The sequence below is a fragment of the Myodes glareolus genome, chromosome 4 (assembly GCF_982192425.1).
Source record: "Myodes glareolus chromosome 4, mMyoGla1.1, whole genome shotgun sequence".
In the NCBI taxonomy this organism is placed as follows: domain Eukaryota; kingdom Metazoa; phylum Chordata; class Mammalia; order Rodentia; family Cricetidae; genus Myodes; species Myodes glareolus.
Window position 1 is genome coordinate 104,187,682 of NC_142029.1, and position 22,278 is coordinate 104,209,959.

General features: G+C 50.6%; 2 protein-coding genes across 23 annotated transcripts; both read right to left on the bottom strand.

The window, feature by feature from the left end:
• Positions 1–369: 369 nt before the first annotated feature.
• Plppr2 (phospholipid phosphatase related 2) lies at positions 370–13,220 on the bottom strand. 12 transcript variants are annotated; one of them, XM_087905792.1, is made up of 10 exons: positions 12,212–13,220; positions 10,865–10,977; positions 9,971–10,049; positions 8,486–8,599; positions 8,224–8,359; positions 5,419–5,690; positions 4,544–4,720; positions 2,140–2,262; positions 1,768–1,819; positions 370–1,661 (listed from the first exon to the last, which is right to left on the bottom strand). In XM_087905792.1, exons 3-10 carry the CDS (start codon positions 10,034–10,036, stop codon positions 1,318–1,320), a joined length of 1,284 nt encoding a protein of 427 aa, XP_087761918.1. In that variant the 5' UTR covers positions 10,037–10,049; positions 10,865–10,977; positions 12,212–13,220; the 3' UTR covers positions 370–1,317. The 12 variants fall into 12 exon arrangements, with proteins under 12 accessions (XP_087761918.1, XP_087761921.1, XP_087761916.1 ...); XM_087905795.1 differs by having other exon boundaries at positions 8,205–8,359; XM_087905790.1 differs by having other exon boundaries at positions 8,486–8,674.
• A 154-nt stretch (positions 13,221–13,374) lies between these two features.
• On the bottom strand, positions 13,375–22,204 carry Ccdc159 (coiled-coil domain containing 159). 11 transcript variants are annotated; one of them, XM_048446559.3, is made up of 13 exons: positions 22,049–22,204; positions 21,609–21,698; positions 20,408–20,514; positions 20,098–20,321; positions 19,281–19,314; positions 18,777–18,865; positions 18,615–18,696; positions 17,060–17,255; positions 16,489–16,556; positions 16,336–16,412; positions 15,704–15,825; positions 15,414–15,496; positions 13,375–13,710 (listed from the first exon to the last, which is right to left on the bottom strand). In XM_048446559.3, the coding sequence occupies exons 2-13, from the start codon at positions 21,611–21,613 to the stop codon at positions 13,571–13,573; spliced, it is 1,227 nt and encodes a 408-aa protein (XP_048302516.2). In that variant the 5' UTR covers positions 21,614–21,698; positions 22,049–22,204; the 3' UTR covers positions 13,375–13,570. The 11 variants fall into 11 exon arrangements, with proteins under 11 accessions (XP_048302516.2, XP_048302524.2, XP_048302519.2 ...); XM_048446567.3 differs by lacking the exon at positions 21,609–21,698 and having other exon boundaries at positions 13,375–13,445; positions 13,612–13,710; positions 22,049–22,199; XM_048446562.3 differs by having other exon boundaries at positions 21,609–21,694; positions 22,049–22,198.
• Positions 22,205–22,278: the final 74 nt, after the last annotated feature.

Genomic DNA, 22,278 nt, shown 5'->3' on the forward strand with positions numbered 1-22,278 from the left:
TGAGACTTTGGGGTGTGTGTGTGACAGGGTCCCAGGTAACCCAAACTGATCTCCAAATTGCTTTGTAACCAAAAATGATCTTGAATTTCAGATCCCCCTGCCTCCACCTCCCCTGTGTTTGACTACAGGCACACGCCACCACACCCAGTGTATGTGAAGCTAGGCAAGCCCTCTTTCAACCACCCCACATCCCTGGCCCTGAGCCAGGATTTTGATCCATGTCGCTGGCCCTACGACCACACTGCCTCTCCACATTTGTCCTTAGATCCACTGTGACAACTCGCCCACACCCTCTTCACAGCCGCCTAGATCCAGTGTTACAGTCTCCCCATCTTCCAGCACTCAGAGGAGGCAGGCACCGAGCCAAACTTCTGTTACAAACAGGTCTTTATTAAAGATGAGGAAGGAGGCAGGGAGGGGGGGACAGTGTCTCATCTGCCCACTGCCTTTGGCTATTCGGGGTAGGAGAACCCCCTCCTGTTTCACCCATGCCCCACAAGATGGTACATCTGCGTGAGGCTGAGGCATAGGGGCTAGTATGAAGAAGGGTGGGTCCCAAGAAAATAAAGTCTTTTTCCACAGCCCTAATAAATAATAGAAAGTTTGGGGGTGCCCTGGGCACAGCCAAGGGGAGACAGCACCCGAAACTCCAAAACCTGTGAACTGGGGCAAGCCCTACTTTAGAGAGTTGGAGGGTGTGAGGGTGCACCTGGGAGAGAAGCTAGAAGGGTAGGGGTGCCGCAGGATCCTGCCATGGGGGAGCCTGCCCCTCACCCTCCAGCTGGACTCCTTGATTCTAGGGAGAGTCTGGATAGCCCTCCTTGGCTTTGACACGGGCGGTCCCCCATTGATTGGAATCATTCCCACCCACTCTTGACAATTCTGAAAGCCAAGGGCTCTTATTGGCTGTTTAGACACTGAATGTTGGCGGGAGTTGCCCTCTTGCTTGAGGAAGCTAAGAAGTGAGAGGTTCCCATTGGCTGGAGTAAACTTTTAGGTTGAATTCTGAGAACTAAGAGCCCAGGCAACGGCCAGTTAGGTCAAGCATCAGCCGTTAAAAGGTCAGTTCTAGGGACATGAGCCCACCTGGTCTTTTTTTTTTTTTTTTTTTTTTTTTTGCTTACCCGGATGTCCCAGAAGGCCAAGGAGCAGTCAAGAGACCCCCACCCCCACACCAAAGTGTCCTTCCAGCCATCTTCTGACGCCAAGCCAGGCTGGTTTGGGGGTCAGGGTCCTTTAGCACTCACGTGGCACACGCACGCGTGGCAGGGAAGAAAGAGGTGGGGGGGACACTGGGCATATTTTAGGTGGTGGATCTCACAGCAGGTGGTCGCGGCTGGCAAACAGATAAGGGCTGAAGTTGTCGCGGTGGAAAGGGGAAGGATGGAGTCCACTGAGGGTGTACAGGTCCCGTAGCAGGGGCGTGGGCAGCAGCAGCTTCCGGCCGCGTCCACCTCCCCCGCCTGGGCCCCCGGGTCCAGGGGACGAAGGCGAGGGACCCTGGCTGGGAGTCGGTGCGGGCAGGGGCATCGGCAGCGGCAGGGGTGTTGGCTCAGACCTCAGTCGAGGGCGGGGCACACGGGGTGAGGAGCACATGGCTGGGGCCCTGGAGGACACACAGCTGGGAATCAGGTGGCCACGGCGGGCACAGTTCTGCGGCTCTAGAGGTGACATTCGGAGATGAAGAGGTTAGCAAACTGGAAGAGTGGCACAGAAACCCACCTGCAAGAGACCCCTGTTCATCGCCCCCGCTTCCTCAACACTTACTGGATGGGGTGAGCCGTGCCGGTGTCGAATGCGGCCTGCAGGTCTCGGGTTCCTGAGACAAAAAAGAAGAGGGAAGGGGCTAGAGGACCCCAGGACCCCTCAACTCACAATCAAAAAGGGCTCCTCAGCCAGACGCCCCCATGGAATCCGCACCAGAGATCTCCGGATTAACGATGCAACTTGGGAGGGAGAGGGTAGTGTAGCCTTTCACTCCTTAAGGCTGCTTTCTTCCTAGGACTTCATCCCCAGAGCTGGACGACTCCCTTTCCTCCTACCCCAAGGCGGGGATCCTCATCGCCCGATTTCCTACTTCCCTGTGTCTCCTCCACCCACCACCCTCTCCAGCCCGGAGCAGCTCCCGGGCCCCCTTACCTGGGCCACACTTAACTTTTCGAGGGGGCTGTCCATAGTTGGGGCCTGGCTCAGGTCCTCCCAGGGGGAGAGCCTTCGACCAATGGGGGGTCGGCTCTGGAAATTGTGCACAACACAGGTGACCTAGGCCAGAGAGATAGAAGCATGTTGCGTGTTGAGGCCTGAGACCAACAACACAAGAATTATGAACATTTTTCAAATAGAAACTGAAGTTAGGATTTCCAAACACATATAACTGTCTTTCTTTACAATTTTACTATTTATTTATTTACTTTAAGGATCTCACTATGGCTGTCCTGGAACTCTCTGTGTGAACCTGGCTGGCCTTGAACTCGACAGAGGTTCAGCTGCATCTCCTCCGAAGTGCTGGCACCAGGCATGCACCTCCATACCTGGCCTGGCCGCATGTATATGCTTGATATTTGGTATATTGCAGTTATTTGGCATGAATATTGGTTTTTAAAGTTTTTGAGATTATTTTATTTTCTATCTATGAGTGTTTTGCATGTATGTCTGTGCACTTGCATACTTGATGTCCATGGAAGTCAGAAGAGGGCATTGGATCCCATGGAACTGGGGTTACAGATGGTTGGGAGCCACCATGTAGGTGCTGGGAACTGAACCCAGGTCCTCTGCAGGAGGGTCAGTGCTCTTACATGCTGAGCCATCTCTGCAGCTCTGAATATAGATATTTCAATGTTTCAAAAAGTAGTGTTTATTTTAACTACTCACTTTGTGGGGATTTGTGGAGGTCAGGGGAAAACTTTTGGGAGTTAGTCCCTTTGCCAGGTGAGACCTGGGATGGAATTTACTCTTCGGTAATTATGCAGTTGTCTTCACCTAATGAGCTTCCTCACTAACCTTTCCCAAATGTTCCAGGAAGAGCTGAGTTATAGCTCACTCCACAGAATGCTTGCCTAGCACACAGGAAGCCACCAATGCTTTGATTTTGTGGGGATGAACCCAGGGCTAGACAGTTCAAAAAAAAAAAAAAAAAAAAAGGCTTGCCAGGAGTGGTGGCACACAACCTTAGAAAGGCAGAACTAGTAAGATCTCTATGTGTTCAAGGCCAGCTGGGTGCATTCCAAGTCAGGGTTGCACAGTGAGACCCCGTGCAAAAAACAAAATTAAAAAAAAAGATGTTTCATTAATTCACTATATAGCCCTGGCTGGGCCTGGAACTCACTATGTGAACCAAGCTGCCCTCAAACTCAAGAAATCTGCCTGTTTTTGCTACCCAAGTGCTGGGACTGGAGGAATGTGTCACTGTGCCTGGTCAAAATAGTCTCTCTTTTTTGTTGTTGTTTGGTTGGTTTGGTTTTTTGAGACAGGGTTTCCCTGTGTAACAGCCCTGGATTCCTGGAACTCACTTTGTCAACAAGGCTGGCCTCAAACTCACTGAGATCCAGATCCACCTGTCTCTGCCTTCCGAGTGCTAGGATTAAAGATGTGCACCACCACTGCTCAGCCAAAATATTCTTTAAAAATATATTTAGGGGCTGGGTGGTGGTGGCGCACGCCTTTAATCCCAGCACTCGGGAGGCAGAGGCAGGTGGAGCTCTGTGAGTTCAAGGCCAGCCTGGTCTACAGGAGCTAGTTCCAGGACAGGAACCAAAAGCTACAGAGAAACCCTGTCTCGAAAATTTTTAAAAAAATTTTAAAAATTATATATATATATATAGGTCTGAGAAAGTGGCTCAATGTTTAAGAGCAGTGGCAGGCACACACACAAACACACATTTAATGCAGGCAAAACGTACAGTTAAAAACTACACAAATCTTGAAAATATATGTGTATTTTTCAAATGCACGGTGGTGTACATGTTTGTGCATACTCAGGTGCATGTTTGAGGGCGGGCGAGTGTCTATTTGTGTGCACCTGAGGGTGTGTTCTGCTGTGGAGGACACAGGTTGGTGTGTGTGAAAGGCAGGGTCAGTCTCTGATGTCACTCCTCCGGAGTGATCCACCTTGCTTTTTGAGACTGAGTCTTTCATGGCCTGGAGCCCCCAGATTAGGCTAGACTGGCTGACCAGTGACTCCCGGGAGTCTGCCTCCCTGGTGCTGAGATGTCAAGCACACCACTTCTGGCTTTTACATGGGTGCCAGAGACCTGAACTCAAATTCTCATGCTTGCAAAGCAAGCACTTTACCAATGGAGTCATGTTCCCCTGAAAAATAGTATTTATTTCAGTTGCAGAGTGTGGTGGCATCGCTTTAAATTTTGCTCACCATGGCATGACCTGGTCGGCTCATTCCGCAGATGAGAACAAGCAAGATGTGAAAGTAAAAGACAACAGCCTCCCCAGTCACGCAGACTCTGTATACCCTTCAGCATCACTGAGCAATTCTGCCTCTTGGGTGCGGGGCCTGATGAGCACAGAGACGGGTGGGAGCGGGACTCACCAGAAAGGTGGCGATGGCCGCCCCAGTCAGGAAGCCTGCCAGCACGTCCGACCAATGGTTGCGGTACTCTGCCACGCGGACCACGCCCACCAGGAAGGCGGGGCACAGCAGGGCCAGGCAGAGGGAAGGTTTCACCAGGCGGGAGCCCTTCACGCGGAACACTAAGGTCACGTACATCTGTGGGACCCAAACCGATCAAAGGATGAACCCACGCTTTTCGGGTCAGAGCAATGGAGGCTTGAGGAACTGGGAGGGCAGGGGAGGGATTCCAAGGGTCCCAGGTGTCCTGCATGCAGGTAGTGTGGTCAGAGCACCAAAAAGTTCTGGTAAGAGTCTATGGAACAGGCTTCTCTGTGATGGGGGAAAATGCTCGCTGCATTAAAGCATGCGCACAGAACCAAGGAGCAGAATCAGGGTTAGGCACATCCGGGGTAGCCTTGGAGCCTCGTGGGGCACAAAAGTGGTCAGAATGGGACATACCAGTCATTTCAGAGGCCAGAAAAAGGAAATCAAAGCAACAGAACAAGGGACTAGAATAAGGCAACGGACAGAATTAGAGAGCTAGGGGCGTGGCCAAAGAAACAAAGGGGAGGGGCGAGGGCTCCAGAAGGAGGAGCCAAAGCCCACAAGCTTAGTTTCCTAGCCACTATCCAGGGCCTGTGTCTCTTAGCAACTCCAAGGGGCTGAGTCCCAAAAGGCAACGTCCAGGACTTCTGGGGAGTAGTCAGGGTTCTAAGGCTGGGACGCACCACGAAGGTGTGTGGCCTCATGAACGATCCAAATAAGTGGGCGTGGTCTCCCAAAGTTCCTCCCCCTCTGTCAAGCACCCCCACCCACCCACTCTAGACCCTTGGTTTCTCCCACCAGGGGCTCACCGCAGTGTAGGTGACCGCGTAGGCGCACAGGGCCGCGTCCTTGCAGGGGAAGGCGCGGCGTGCAGCGGCCACCAGGCTGGGGCTGCCTGCACAGGCGCTCTGGTCCGTGACGAAGCGGTCAGGCCCTGGCCGGTCAGGAGACGGTGGTGGGCAGCCCAAGGCCGTGTAGTTGGGGCGACACACAGACAGGAAGTGAGGCGTGGGGTTACCGGTCACCACCTGTCCCGCATTTGCAAAGATGGTGGTGGTGAAGAGGCCAAAAGAGTACACTCCTGGCGATGGGGAGAAAAAAGGTCATGTCCCTTCAACTGGGCGCCCCACACAGTTCCTTTAAGCCCCTTGTTTGTGTCTAAAATTAATTTTTATGCTGGTGGCACACGCCTTTAGTCCTAGAGCTCAGGAGGCAGAGGCAAGCGGATCTTTGAGTTCGAGGCAGACCTGGTCTACAAAGTGAGTTCCAGGATAGCCAGAACTACACAGAGAAAGGCTTTTTACATTTATTTACTTGGGTTTTATTTATTGTGTAGATACTGCTATGCTTTGTGTGGAGGTCGGAGGATAGCCTGAGGCATTTACTTCTTTTCTTCTACCACATAGATTCTGGAACTGAGGTGGTCAGGCTTGGCAGCAGCACCTTTGCCCACGAGCAACTGCTGGTCTCCATTGTCTTGCTAGTCTTAGGATGGCCACTAAAGTCAATCTGGGATCCGATGATAACTGGGCTGCAGTCCCCTTATCTTTGGGCCCCTCCCTACAGTATATATCTACAGTCTGTGTCTAAGAAATAAGCTGTGGCGGGGCAAGCCCCTTGACTCCATCACGGCTACCCCAGGACTGCTCAACACTACTGGATCAGGAGTTTGGGAACTCCAAGGAAGATCCTATTGAAATTTCTGGGATTCCTCCTTTCTTTGCTCTTCTCTTCCTCTTATATTTGTTAAGAATTACACTTATTTTGGGCTGGAGAGATGGCTCAGCACTGGCTGCTCTTCCAGAGGACCCAGATTCAATTCCCAGCACCCAGTGCTCACAACTGCCTGAAACTCCAGTTCTATGGGTCTGACTTTGTTTATGTGTGCTTATGTGCATGGAGATCAGAGGACAACTTATGACAAACTTATCTGTCTGTCCTTCTAGCATATAGGTCCTAGGGATTGAACTCAAGTCGTCAGACTTGGAAGCAGACGTAGTACCTTTACCCATGACCCCTCTGACCCAGCATGCCTCCTCCACCTCAGGCAGAGTCTAGCTATGTAACCCTGACTGGCTTTAAGTTTGCTATGTAGACTAGGTTGGCTTGGAACTTTAAAAAAAAAAAAGACTTGCTTATTATTTTTATTTATGTGTATGTATGCATGCCTTCATGAGTTTATATGTACCACATGGATACAGAATCAATGGAGCCAGAGCGTGTCAGATCCCCTGGAACTAGAATCACAGACAGCTATGGGTTGCCTGATGTGGGTGCCTGCAAGAGCAGCAAGCATTCTCAGCCACTAAGACATCTCCCTAGCTCCTCCCTGACCAGATTATAGGAACGTGCCAACACAGCTTGTTGGTTTTTTTGTTTTTTTTTTGTTCTTGTTTTTTTTGTTTGTTTGTTTTTTTTAAGATATTGACTCACTTTGTAGCCCAGGCTAGCTTTCAGACTTGAGATCTTCCTAACACAGCCTTCCAAGTTCTAAGTTCTAGGATTTTAGATGTGACCAGCACACGGGCTTGCATTCTTCATGTGAGCAAGCGCATGCGCTTGTTGTGGAGGTCGAAGGACAATCTCAGGTGCCGGTCTTCTGACACCTTCACATTTGGAGACAGAGCTTCTCACAGGTTTAAAACTTTGCCAAAAGGCACACTGGGTGGCCCAAAGCTTCCAGGGACCCACCAGCCTCCACCTCCCATCTTACCGTCTCTGGGACAAGAAATGTGTGCCACCCCGGCTCTTAAAAAAGATTTTCTTGGTCTGAAGAGCACTGGTTACTCTTCCAGAGGACCGGGTTCAATTCCCAGCCCCCAACACGGCAGCTCACAACTGTCTGTAATTCCAGACACAATCATACAGACATACATGCAGGCAAAACACTAATGTACATAAAATAAAAATAATAAATTATGTTTTAAAAAAAGAGCTGGGCAGTGGTGGCAAACGCCTTTAATGCCAACACTTGAAAAGTAGAGACAGATGGATCTCTGAGTTCAAGGCCAGTCTGGTCTACAAAGCGAGTTCCAGAACAGCCAGAGCTACACAGAGAAACCCTGTCTGTCTCGTGTGTGTGTGTGTGTATGTATACAATTATATATATATAAATATATAAAAATATATATATAAATAAATTTTTCTTTTATTTGTGTGTATGTATGTCTGTGTCTCTGTGTGTGCATGAATGTACCTATGTGTATGTGCTTGCATGAATGTGTCTATGTATGTAAGCATGCCTGTGTCTATAGGTAATGTATGTCTTTGTATGTATGCCTGTATCTGTGTGTGGACACATGCATGTATCTATGTGTGTGTGTGTGTGTGTGTGTGTGTGTGTATGAATGCACCTCTATGTGTGTGCATGCCTGTATTATATATGTGTGTCCATACGTATGTATGCATGTGCTTGTCACATCTTGAGTGTAGTAAGAGGACAACTCAGGAAACAATTCTCTCCTTTGACCATATGAAGCTGGATAATCAAACTCATGTCAAGCTTGGTAGCAAGTGCCTATACCCACTGAGCCATAAGATGGAATTATTCCTTTGACCCTGAACTCACCACCCTCCCCAAGACCACTGGACTAACCCCAGGCTGCATCTCTCACCCAGGAAACGGACCAGCCTCCGAAGTGGAGGACTGAAGCGGCAGCAGGCCCCGGACACAATGGTACTCTCCCCACTGACAGGAATGGTGTTGGGGGGAGCAGGAAAGAAGGCACGTGCCAGCTCCCCCAGCAGGATCTGTGAACAAGACCATGATGAGGTCTTCCTGGCCTCAAAGGCCAGGGCTCCCCCAGCCCCAACCTGGCCTTCCTGCCTTCTGGGAGTTTCCCTGGCATCCAACCTGGGTGGCCCACACTATCTCACCGTGAAAGTGGGCCCAGCAGTGACCAGAGCATAGATGAGGGCTGGAGGTGCTCGGCTGGCAGCCTCAGGCCCCGGGTACGGCTTGGCATAAGCACTGTCATAGCAGAAGAAGCCCTGGGTGTGCACAGGGAAGGTGTCCGTGAATTCCAGGCGGTACGCAAGCAGGACCACAATGCCCAGCAACACAGACTGCAGCCAGTCAGGGCCAGAGAGAGGCAAAGAGAAACAGGAGGAGGTCAGAGGCCATGAGGCCATGGAGAGAGAGAGGGAGGGAAATGGAGATGGAGGGAATGGACACAAGAGGCGAGGACAGAAGGAAGGGAGACATTCTGACCTTCCCAGCGGCTGGAGCTATGATTCTGTTTTCTCTTTTTCTGATGCATTTTGGTTTTGTTCTGTTTTGTCCTGCTTCCTTCCTTCCTTCCTTCCTTCCTTCCTTCCTTCCTTCCTTCCTTCCTTTCTTTCTTTTTCTTTCGATGCAAGGCCTCAAGCAACCCAGGATGACTGACAACTCACTATGGAATTGATAACTCCTGCCTCCCCGGTACTGGGGTTGTAGTTATAGGTCAGTACACCTTGTTTATTTGGTGCCAGGGACGGAGCCCAGGGCTTTGTGCAAGCTAGGCAAGTTTCTACAAATTGAGCCACAGCCTCATCCATTTTTTATTTATCTATATACTTACTAATTTTTTTTGATGGCCTCCTTATCTATCTCAGGCTGGAATAGAAATAATAAACTTCTTTGTTATTTTTGTTTTGAGACAGGGTGTTAGTATGCATGTAGCTCTGGATGTCCTGGAACTCACTCTGTAGTCCAGGCTGGACTCAAACTCACTCCTGCCTCTGCCTCCTGAGTGCTGGGATTAAAGGTGCAGTCACCACTTTCTGGCTTGTTTGCTTTGAGACAGGATCTCATTCCACAGTCTTGGCTGGCCTGGAAGTTACCGTGTATATGGAATTCTCCTGCCTCTGCCTCCTGAATGTTAGGATTATAAGTATGCATCACAGTGGCTGTGCCTTGCGATTTCTTTTCTTTTCTCTATCTGTCTTAATCATTTTTTGAGACAGTCTTGTGTAGACTAGGCTGGCCTTGACTTCCCTGAATCCTTCTCCTTCAGCTTCCTAAATGCTGAGGTGTGTGTCACATGTGCCACTATGCCCTGCTAATTATGCTCATTTTAGATGAAGTAACTGAGGCTCAGGCAGGCAAAGTCCCAAAGTGTGAATGGATTAGGAAACGCTTCTGGGCCCAACCCTGTTACCACATCTCAAGAGAAAGGGGGCAGCAGCTAAAGCTCTGGGGTAGCGTGGTATGAGAGGAGAGAGAGAGAGAGAGAGAGAGAGAGAGAGAGGAAGGAAGGACTGGAGTTGGGAAAATGAGCACGGTTAAGGGCTGTGTCAGGAGTAGGGAGACAGGCTGGACAGGGATAAAGGAATGAAACATGAATCAGGCACCCTTTCTCAGAGTGGCTCTGAGGTCCTCACCTCCACGAAGACGAAGCAGGGGATGATGGAGAAACTCCGCTTCAGGTGAGGTCTCCCTCCAGCCATGGTGAAGCTGGGCCTGTGGAGCAGGAGGGAGTGGGAACTCCAGGGGCATAGGAGTACATGAGGCTTCATGGAGTTCTGAGTCTGCTCTTTATCCCGTTTCCCACCCTGCTGGGCCCGCCACTGCCCACTGGACATACCTGCTCCTTCTAACAGCAAGCTCTGTTACCAGAGACCTAAGCTCTACCAGAGACCTAAGACTTTTTTTTAAAAGTTACATTTATTATTTTGCATGTGTGCATGAGTGCCCCAACCTTTGTGTGGAAGCCAGAGGGCAACCTGCAGGAGTTGATCCTTTCACGTGATCCAAAAGATTCTACAGTGTTCTCTTCTCTCTCCTTTCTATAAAATTCTAATCAGATCCCATGCCTTTTAGGGGGACCCTTAATCAATCTTCAGAGGAGACACCTCCAGCTTTAAAGAAGGGTGTCCTTCTCTTTGGTACCCACCTTAATCATATTTTAGGGAATTTCATCTTCTTTTCCCAGGAGATCCAATGCTTCCTGCCCTCTCACTCCCACCAGGCCCTTTCTCCTAGGCCCTTCCACCATAGCCTCCATATGGGCCCCCACCCCCACCCCCACGAGCTGTGGTGCAGGCTGACAGCCAGACCCTCCCTCTCTCCCAGCTGCCTTTCCCTCCCCCCCATCCTGTCAGTCCAGCTGCCTCCCCCAGTCTTCTCTCACCAACCCCCTACATCTGACTTCAGTCCCCAAGGGCTCAGTAGCCGATACAGTCAAGCCAGCTTCTACCCACAGTGACACCTGCTCTCACCTGTGAAGGCACCCTAGGGCTTCCCACAGGCCTCCACCTCGACCACCGCCAACTCACAGTCACTCCTGGAGGCCAGCAGAGCAAGGACACTCATCTCCATTGCACGGATGTGGAAACTGAGGCCCAGGAAGGTGAGGGTAGGCACTGTGTGTCCAGGGCTCCATTGAGGCCTGCTCCACAGAGCGACATATTGGGAGAGGGTCACCCCAGGTTCCAGAGGTACAGTGACTCTCATGGGTCCTCCCACAAGATACAACCCAGTCAGGGCTTCCATCCCAGACTCTATAGACAGGGACACCTCAGAAGATGACATTCATCTAATCCACAGCAAGATCCAAGCACACTGTGTGGGGTGCCTGTTTCATGCTGGGCAAACCAGGTTTGCTCATTCACACAAGTTCCCAGTACTCCTAAACACACACACACACACACACACACACACACACACACAGAGATTTTTGCATATGGTCTGTCATAGACACCCACACGGATAGAACATACCCCCTCAAACACACAGTCAGAAAGACATCCCAGCCCCCTACAAGCCCTTACCCCAACACAGTCACCACCATAGACTCAAGGTTGCCAACACACTTAGGAGTCAGAGCGGAGTCACTCCACACAATGAGAGTCACAGAATGGGTCACAGAGTCACACCCCCAGTTACAAGGCACTCAATGACAGTCACGCACACGAACACCCCCTCCAGCCATAGGAGAGACAGTGTGTCATCCACAATCTCAGCCACATGGTCAGGCAGGGGTGTATGTGACATGTGTGACATGGACTTGCAGCCACACACATACAAAGGGCATGTAAGATCAGACACCTGCCAGATTGCAAAACAGGCACGCACACCATCAGAAAGAACACAACAGTAACCACAAAATGACAGCCAGATCACACAACTAGACACCTAGACACACACAGTGCAAGCAGTCACACAGACACCCTAAAGAAGCCAGTGCGTTCCATGGCGCTCCCTCCCTCCCTCCCTCCCTCCCTCCCTCCCTCTCTCTCTCTCTCTCTCTCTCTCTCACACACACACACACACACACACACACATCAGCGGACACACCCGAATCCATCACAGCCAGAGAACCACACAACCAGTTACACAACCACACACCAACACGGGGCAGCCACACCATTATTCACCCACAGCCACCCTCGCAGCATTGTGACCTGACTCCTGAGGTCTCTGGGGTTCCCCTCTCCAGGTTCCCCTCCCCCAACCCCATCCAAAGCGCGAGATCACCGCCTCCCCACTCCCTAGCTACCCTTCCCCCAAAATGGACCCGCAGGGAACGTATCTGAGGGACCCACGTCCCCGGTCTGGACCTCCGTGTCCGGCCTGGGCAGTCCCCGGGCTGGGAAGAAGAGGCGCCCACGCTCCTCCCTCACCCTGTCTAGGCCGCCGCCGGCTGAGCCCCCGCTCAGTCTAGACGATACCGGCGCCGCAGGACAGTCAGACAGACCGCTGATCAGGCAGGCGGACACGGAGATAAGTCTGGACCGCCGGGCTTGCAGCTCCGCGCAGACTCCGTGGCCGAGGCAGGGGCGGGGCCACGGAGAGCCTTATTTGCATAATCCAATGGGGCGGGGAACGGGATATTCATTTGCATAACCCATGGGGGCGGACCACAGCGCCGTATTTTCAGGAGGGCGGAGACATTGGTCCCTTCATTTGCATAACACTGTAGGGCGGAGCTATAGATCATTCATTTGCATAACTCAATGAGGCAGGCAGGACGTGATGGCAGACATTGGAAGAGAAAAGAATGGAGAAAGAGGTGGGTGGGGTAGACTGAGGGACGAGCAGAACTCGGTCTCTTCGAAGGACACCCTATACCATGCCTCTCCCCACTTGGGCATCGAGATCCAGAAAGGAAGACTCTATCTGGATAACCAGGTCCATTTTCGTGTTTGTGACAATGTCTAAGGCAGCCCAAGCTGGTCTCCAGTCCTCTTTGCAGTTAAGGCTGGCTTTGAGCTTTGTCTCCTCCTGCCTTCATCTCCTTGGGTGTCAAAATTTCAGGCCTGATCCACCACAGCTGGTTTATACAGTGTCGGGGCTGGAACCCAAGGCTTCCTATACGCTAAACAAGCACTATCCTGATTTTGTGGTTTTAAATTTTAAAATTACATTTATTTATTGGGGTGTGTGCCGTGTTTTGTGTGTATTTAGAGGCTGGAGGACAACGCATATGAGTCTGTTCTCTCCTACCATTGGTGGGTACCTGGGATCACACTCAGGTCTTCAGACTTGGATTTGGCAGGCCCACGTCTGTGTCTTTGAGACAAGGTTTTCTGTAGCATAGGCTGGTCTCATGCTTGCGGTGTTAACTTTGAGCTGATATACCTACTTCTATCTACCAGCCAGCTGCTGGATTACACACCCAACTGACATACCCTAAATCTTGTCTCAATTAGAGACAATCCTAACTAGACCCACGCGTCCTCAAAAGTGCCCCGGTCTCTGTATCCTCTGAGAAACCAAGGAGTTAGCTGGGGGTGGCATAGGGAGGACCCCAGACTCTTAAACCAGCAGATGCAAAAGTCCAGGGTGGAGGAAGGTCTCAGCTAGTTTATTTTCTCTCTGGAGAGTCTTCAGGGCAAGCAGTCCCAGCTGCTCAAGCTATGGGGAGAGAAGGTAGGTCACAGTCTGGCTTTAACCAGGAGAACTCAGGGTTGCCAGCCAAGGAGCAGATGCCCAGACAGAGTGCCAGCCTCAAGGCCTACACTGTGGGAATCACAAGGGGGTCAGATGTTAAGGGATGGAGAGGGCTGAGGAGGGTCTGTACCGGGAGGGTGAGATCCACTCTTGCTGTAAGGTCTCTCCCAGTCAGAATCGGAGTCCCAAGAAGGATACTGAGAACTCGGGCACCGCTGTCCCTTGTGGCCTGTGGGAGAGACATGCCATTCTGGCCCTTCAGACACTGAATACAGCCCTCTAGCAACTTCAGAACATGGACTCTGCATCCCTCAAGATGAAACCATACCTAGACTTATGATTCAGACACCCACATCTCTTGTGTAACCCAAAGTAATACCAAATTATATCAGTGACCCCTTAAATGTTCCCTTAAAAAGATCCCATAAGAGGCCAGAGAGGTGGCTCAGAGGTTAAAAGTACTATTAGTTGCTCTTTCAAAGGACACGGGTTCAACTCCTAGCACCCATATATTGGCTTACAACCCTCTGTAACTCCAGTTCCAGAGGATCTGATGCTTTCTTCTGGCCTCTGAGGGCATCAGGCAGGCAGTTGGCGCACAAATACATGCAAAATGCTCCCACACATGAAATAAAATATGTCTTTAAAAAATTCCATAGAGCCCGGAATAATGGCATCTATCTGTAATCTCTGGGGAGCTGGAAGAAGGAGGATCAGGAGTTCAAGGTGATCCTTTGCTACATAGTGAGTTTAAATTAGTCTGGGTTATGTGAGACCATATCTCAAAATTCAAGAGAATAAAAAAAAAATAAGCTCACAGATCCTAAATGTGACCCCAGTCAGCTCCGACGTGACACATCCAGGGTTTACACAGCCCAGGCTTGCCTTGAGTTTGAGGTTCTCTTTCACCTACTCACCAATTTCTAGGATTATAGGCCTTCAAAATCTCAGTCTCTCAGCTACTCAGTGTAGCCTTAGAACAAGACCCCACGAAAGACACTTAAGGAAATGCTCAACATCCTTAGCCATCAGAGTAATGCAAATCAAAACAACTCTGAGATACCATCTTACACATGTCAGAATGCCAAGATCAAAAACTCTGATAACAGCTTATGCTGGAGAGGTTGTGGAGTAAGGGGAACACTCATCCATTGCTGGTGGGACTGCAAACTTGTACAGCCACTTTGAAAATCAGGATGATGGTTTCTCAGAAAATTAGGAATCAATCCACCTCAAGACACAACAATACCACTCTTGGGCATATACCCAGAGGATGCTCAATCATACCACAAGGACATTTGTTCAACTATGTTCATAGCAGCATTACTCATAATAGCCAGAATCTAGAAACAACCTAGATGCCTTTCAGCCAAAGAACAGATAAGGAAAATATGGTACATTTACACGATGGAGTACTATTCAGCAGTAGAAAACAATGACATATTGAAATTTGCAAGCAAATGGACTGAACTAGAAAAAGCCATCCTGAGTGAGGTAACCCAGATCCAGAAAGGTAGATATAATATGTACTCATTCGTAAGCAGGTATTAGATGTAAAACAAAGGACAACCAGCCTACAGGCCACAACCCCAGAGAAACTAAGCAACAAAGAGGATCCTAAGAGACACATACATTGATCCTCCTAAGAAGGGGAAAAAAAGACAGCATCTCCTGAGTACATTGGGAGTGTGGGGGGCAGTGAAGAGGGTGGTTGGGGAGAGGGAGGAAAGAAGGGGAGTAAGGAAAAATGCATAACACATTTCTATCCAAACAAATTGAGAAGAAAACCAAACAAAAATAAAACAAAGCAACAACAAAAAAGGACAAGATCCCATCCGATGTGACCCTCAGAAGGCCTCTGAAGGTGGCCTCATCTATGTGAAGCTGGAAATGACCTCTTCCCCCACACTCCTGTCACACTCAGCCCCTCACCCCTGAGACTGGAGGCCCTGGGTCTGATGCCCATGGACAAGGCAAGGCAGTCGATGGAGCTCTGCAGGCTGTGGACAGCAGACCTGTGTGGAGACAGAGAGACAAGGGCCCCAAGAGACACTGGGGTATCCAGGGTATCCCAGAATTGGAGCTAGGGCAAGGGAGGCTGTGGAGAGGGTGATTCCTAGGAGAAGGAGGGGGGACTAGAACCAGATGCAGTTCCAGATGCGGTGGTGGGGGCGGATTAGAGGAGGGCTGGGGTCAGAGGTCAGATGGGAGGCTGGCCTCACCATATGTCACTCAGCTCCTTCTGTAAGCCATCCTTCCAGCTGTCACCGCCTTCTGCAGGCACATCCTCAGTTTCTGGCCACGAAGACGGTTCATACGCCTGCTGCTTCATCTTGGTCAGAACCTGGGATTCGGGAGGGGGTTGGAGGAGCAAGCAATTAGACACACAAGTAGTGATGGCCATAGAAAAAGGCGATCACGATGTAACACTTTAATCCCCAGCTGCAGTGAGAGCACGGAACCCTCGAGGAACACAGCTTTCTGAGGAAGGAGGGACCGCAGCTATTACACACATTATATGGAGAGGCGAATCGAGGCCCGGAAAGACAAAGTGATTTGCCCATAATAACATAGCATTAAAACGGCAGAGCTGGAGGCTGAGCCTGGTAGCACACATCTTTAATCATTCCCAGCACTCGGGAGGCAGAGGCAGGCAGATCTCTGTCGGTTCGAGGCCAGCCTGATCTGCAGAGTGACTTTCAGAACACACCCTGCCTCGAAAATAAAAATAAATTAAAAAAAAAAAAGGAAGAGCTGGGATTTGGATTCTGCCTCCTAGTTCGGTCCAATTGTGGAAGCATGAGGAAGCTCCCATCTGCACCACGTCCTGCAGGCCCTCATTTTCTCTGCTCACCTTTCGGCACTTCACCTGTGTTTTCTGCATCTTCTGGATATTCAAGAGGTTCGCTGAAATCTCATCCTCCTGGGCCTCTGTTGGGGAGAGAGCTCAGTGGACAGAGGAAGCAGAGCCCCATCCCTTCCAGGCTGTGGGCTTCCAGGCACTCACGGAGCTTCTGATAGAGGAAAGTCACTTCTTCCCGCACGAGCTCCAGTTCCTCCCACAGGAACTTCTTGCTGAGGGGAGAGAGGAGCTTAGACCCACATTCCCAGCCCATTCCCCTGGTCTACCACGTCCCCATCTGCCCGGCCCACTTATAGTACAGGCTCCTCCCACAACCCTAGCTCCCTCCAGGTATCAAGCTCCACCCATACCACCTGAGGTCTTGCCCACAACCTCTGAATCTGCCGCCAGCGAGGGTCTACAGCCAGCCCCAGACTCCGCCCACAGCTCCCGGCAGCTCTCACTGCCTGCCTGGATCTTCCCAGCCTCGTTCTCTCCTCCTGATTTCCACTCTCCAGTTTCTCCGCCTTCCTCAGTCTTCTGAGACCCTGCCTCCTTCCCCAACCCACCTCCAGCTTGCTGTCTCCCTCACCTTCGAGCTGCCTTAGACTCCCCAGCGGCCTCTCCCTAGCCACCTATTTGTCTTCTGAGCTCGTGTCCCCCAAGCTTTCCACTCCCGCTCCATTAAGCTCCCTCAAAGGTGGCCTGCTCCACCCCGCCCTCCGGCCACACCCACCTGTCCCGGATCTCCTGGGCTAACAACTGTAGGCAGCGAGTGGTTCGGGCCCTTTGCAGCTCCTCACCGTCCCTCAGCGTCTTCTGCAAACCCTGCAGGCCTTGGGCCAGGGCCCCATACAGCTCCTGCTGACCCTGTTCCGTGCCCCACTTACGGCCTTCCTTCTCTCCTTGGCGGCTTGTGGGGCTCAACACTTCTGTGGAGAGAGTGGAATACTCGACTTTATTATTGTGTGTTGATGTATGCGTACTTACATGTTCACGTGTTTGCACAGGTGTGTGCACAGGTACACAGACGCGTGAGTGTGTAGGGGGAAGGGAGGTCCAAGGTCAACCTTGAGTAGTGTTCTCAATTCTTCACCTTATCTTTTGAGACGGGATCTCTCACTGAACCTGGAACTCACAGATTTGTGTAGACTGGCTGACCACGGAGCCCCGGAATTCCTCCTATCTTTACCTCTGTAGAACTGGGATTACAAGTGTGTCCCACTAAGCCCAGCTTTCCCCGTCCCCCCTCCCCCAACATTCGGAGCTAAACTCCAGGGCCTCATGCCAGCACGGCAAGCGTTTTAGTAACCGAGCCACATCCCCAGTTCTGAGACTTCTTTTTAAGATTTATTTATTTATTTATTATGTATACAGTGTTGTGCCTGCATGTGTCCCTGCCGGCCAGAAGATGACACCAGATCTCATTACAGGTGATTGTGAGCCACCATGTGGTTGCTGGGAATTGAACTTAGTACCTCTAGAGGAGCAGCCAGTGCTCTTAAGCACTTGACCATCTCTCCAGCCCAACTTCTTTATTTTTTAAGAATATATATTTCTGGGGCTGGAATATATGCAGCCAGAATATTGTATACATAATAAATAAAAAAAGAAAATCCTTAAAGAAAAGAATATATATTTCTGCTGGGTGGTGATGGCACATACCTTTAAACCCAGCACTCAGGAGGCAGAGGCAAGTGGATGGATCTCTGTGAGTTTGAGACCAGTCTGATCTACCGAGTGAGTTCCAGGACAGCCAGAGCTACACAGAGAAACTCTGTCTCGAACCTCCCGTCCCTCCAAAATGTCTTTCTATTTTACGTGGTTGGTTTCATAGGTGTTTTACCGGTGCCCACGGAGGCCAGAAGAGAGTGTTCTGTCCCCTGGAAATGACATTACAGAGGACTGTGAGCCATCATGTGGATGCTGGGAACACAGCCTGGGCCTTCTGCAAAAGCAGCCAGTGCTCTTAACTGACAAGCCATCTCTCAGCCCTAGTCAGGCTGACTTTCACTCTCTAATTAAATGAAGGTGGCCTTTAACTCCTAAACCTCCTGCTTCCATCTCCCAAGTGCTGGGATCACAGGCATGCCATGCTGGAGGTGGAACCCAGGACTTCATGCGTGTTAGGCAAATGCTGGGCCAGCTGAGGCCCAGCAAGCCCCAAAAGGTGAGGAAACAGATGTGGGCCTGAGGCCAGCCTTGACTCCAGCTTCCCCTGACCCTGTCCTGACTTTGACCTTCTACTCATTGCAAACTTGCTCTGACCTTGGTCTCCATCTGGTCCTTACCTTCAAGCTGCTGGATTTTGATCTGCTGTAGGCAGCTCTCTTTCTCCAGCATGGTCACAGAGTGGTTCAGGAACTCAAAAGCCTGAGGGGGCGGGGCGAGAGGTAAGGCCCTGGACTAGGGAGAAGGATGAGAGCAGGTGCAGAGGAGGTAGAGAGACTCACCTTGGTCTGAGCCTGCAATTGGGTCCTTAGGGACTCTAGTTCACATCGCAAGGCCTTCTGAGGGTCGGGGACTAGCATGGTGTTCTTAACTGTGGGCAGAGGAAAAGTGAGCCATGGCTGAGGTAAGATCAGGGCAGAGATGGGGGCTCAGAGGAGGGAGAGGGGCATGTATGGAGCAGGGTACCCCCTTGAAGCAGTTAATGAACATGGGCCTTGATACCGAAGAAGAAAATGGGAGTAGGGGGCCTGCAAAATGGATCTGTGTGTGAAGGAACTTGCCACCAAGACAGGTGACCTGAATTTGAACCCAGGGACCCACAGGGTAGGAGAGAACCAACTCTGCTAAGGCGTCCTCTGACCTTCAAATGTGTGCCACGACACACACCCACTGGCACCCACACCCTCAAATACAGGAAGTAAATAAAAAAAAAGTAAAGAAAAAATTAAGTGGGGCTAGAAACCCAAATGCCTCCACTCCAGGCTCACTCAGAAGAGAGCATTCACCTTTTACTTTAGCAGAGCCAGGCTCCAGGGACTTCTGGAAAAGAGGAGAAGAAAGTGACGATGTTTTCCCAGATTGCTCACCTCGAGACCGTTTGCCGGTCTTGAGATTGGTTCTCTTGAGATCTGGTTATCCCTAACCAGGAATCAGGCAAAACTGTTCAGAGGTACTCATCCACTGCCTTTACCCCAACTTCATCATCTGCACATGCTCAGAAGTGCACTTGTGTGTATCATCTCATGTGTTTTTGGGCCCCTGGCTTGACCCTGACAGAAAACAGATGCCAGGCTGTACCTGGTTTGACCTTCCTACTTTGGAGTACAAGACAGCACCGACAGCGATGTCCATTGAGGACACCATCAGCACTTGGCACACCACCATAAGCTGTTGTTAAACACAATCAGCCACGATTTTAGACACAAGTATGAGTCTCACACACACAGTCAGAAACCATATAGATACAAAAACGAACACCAAACATACACACACACACACATATGCACTTTCAAAATATGAAAGTCAGATATAATGTCTCCTTCCTATAATCATAGCATTCAGGAGATGGATGCAGAAGAAACAGGAGTCCAAATCCAGCTTTGGCTACAGAAAAAGTCCAGGGCCATCTTGGGCTACAAGAGATTGTGTCTCAAAACAAATAAGCAAAGAGCCACACATAGGTTTCCTTGTATTCCTTCCTCCCTCTAGAGGTGCTGAAACTCCATAGACCCCTTCTGCGCAGCCCCTTCTCTGTGCTCCAGAGTGGAACACAGCAAGTGCGTTCCTAGGTTAATGAGAGTTGGGGGAGGGGGAATGTGTGACCTTGGTTGTGTGGTTCCTCTTCACAAGGTCCTGGCCACGACAATACTCCTTGGGGAGGTCTGAGCTGGAAGAGGAGGTACCCTCATGAGGCCGACACTTGGAGTCCCACTCAGGCCCCCAGTCTACAGTCCTCGCTGCTTGTTCTGAAGCAGTGTTCACGATCTCAGGCTCCAAGGTCCTGGACCAGCAGGTTGTACAGTCCAAAGCCCTGTCTGAGGAGGACCCTAGGGAAAAGGGGGCAGGGATGGCAAGCTTGCAGTTGTCAGCCTTCCCGGTCCTCTAGCTGCCTACCAGGAACGCCAGTACTTGCCCCTCTTCTCGTTGGCAGGCCAAGGTGTGATGCAGAGTGAAGGAGATGAGTAGAGATGAGAGACACAGTAGTCAGGGTCCCGGGGTAGGCCGGCCAAAAGAGGGTCACTGAGGACGAGAATGGGAGCAACAGGTCTCCAACTCACGTAGCCAAGGATGACCTTGAACTCCTGACCCTCCTGTTTCTACCTCCCTAGGACTAGGATGACAGGCCCATGTCACTGCATCTATTGATGCATTTATGTAGTGCACTTATACAGTGCTGGGGATGGAACCCAACAGCCGGCTAGGCAAGTGCTCCACCCACGGAGCCTCGGCCCCGCCTCCTAACCCCTTCAGAGTGTCCCCTCAGAGATGTTTCAGCCCAGAAACTTCTGACAGAAGCAGAAGTCAGATAAAAGATAAAGCCAATCACAGAGGTGAGGGTGGGTTATGAGAAGCCAGACATCCCACATAAAGACATTAAGGCCTTGGAGGGCTAGTGAGAAGACTTGCGGAGCAAAGGGCTTGCTGCCTAGCCTGTAACATGAATTGATCTGCAGTAGCCAACTTAAAAGTGGGAGGAGAGAGCCAACCCCATAAACTTCACCTCTGATCTCTACATGTGTGTCATGACATGTGCACACTTATGCACACACCTCATGCACAACTAAGAATAATAGAGTTTTATGTTGAGAAAGAAACAAAGGGGAAGTTGGGGAAGGGATTGGGAGGCATGGAGGGAGGGAGAGAAGGAGGGAAAATTGTGATCTGGCTGGAGATTAATTAATCAATTAATATTGAAAGAAAGTAGTCACACGCCTTTAATCCCAGAACTCAGGAAGCAGAGGCAGTGTGAGTTTGAGGTCAGCCTGATCTACATAGTGCATCCCAGGCGTGTCAGTGTCAGGGCTACCTAGAGCAACCCTGCAAAAAAATAAAAATAAAAAACAAAAATAAAGAAATGGTTTAGCAGTTAAGAGCATTAGCTGCTCTTCCAGTACCCAGGTTCAGTTCCCAGTACCCACATGGCGGCTCAGCTTCTCAACCTTTAATAGCTCCAGTTCCAGAGGATTTGATGCCTTTCTTCTAACTGCTGCAGGCACCAGGCATGGAAGTTGTGCACAGACAGACATGCAAGCAAAACATTAACACACATAAAGCGAAATTTAAAAATCTAAACAACAACAAAACCACATAAAGGGCCGGATGTGGTGGTTCACCCCATTAATCCCAGCACTCAGACGATCCTTGAGTTTCAGGCCAGCCTGGTCTATAAAGCTAGTTCCAGGCTACACACAGGAAGAACCTGTCTGGGGAAAAAAAAAAGTCATCATATCCACTTTACTGGGTTGTCCTGATTACACAGATTTAGTCCACTGCTCGGTAAACGAGACTTTGCTCTAGAACATCACGTGAGGACCACAGATGCCCCAGAAGAGTTAGAGGGGGAAAAGAAAGAGGCATTTCAGAGCTTCACCGCAGGTCGATTCCCAATCGTGCCTGCCCTCCCCCATCTCAATTGATTCTTCCGACGACCCTTTCTCCACAGAATTCTTCGAGCAAAGGGGCGTGACCACTGATATTGGTCCCGCCCCTTACCCTGTCAATCTTACACCCGCCAGTCTCCCAATTCCCTTTTCCATTCCCACCTACCACATACCACCTGTTCATGCTCTCCCATCAGGGACCACGAAGCCAGTCCCCAGCTGTGACGCTGAAGTTTTGATCCCATGGAGACACCATCGCTGGAAAGCGCAGGGAGGCTGAAAGTGGAGTCACAGAGAAGGGCGTGGTCTGCACTTAAGCCCCGCCCGCTCCCTTCGAGTCAGACGCGGAGCTCATTGGCGCCTGAGCATGTTCTGTGTGACTGGATGAAGTTTGGAGAGGCGG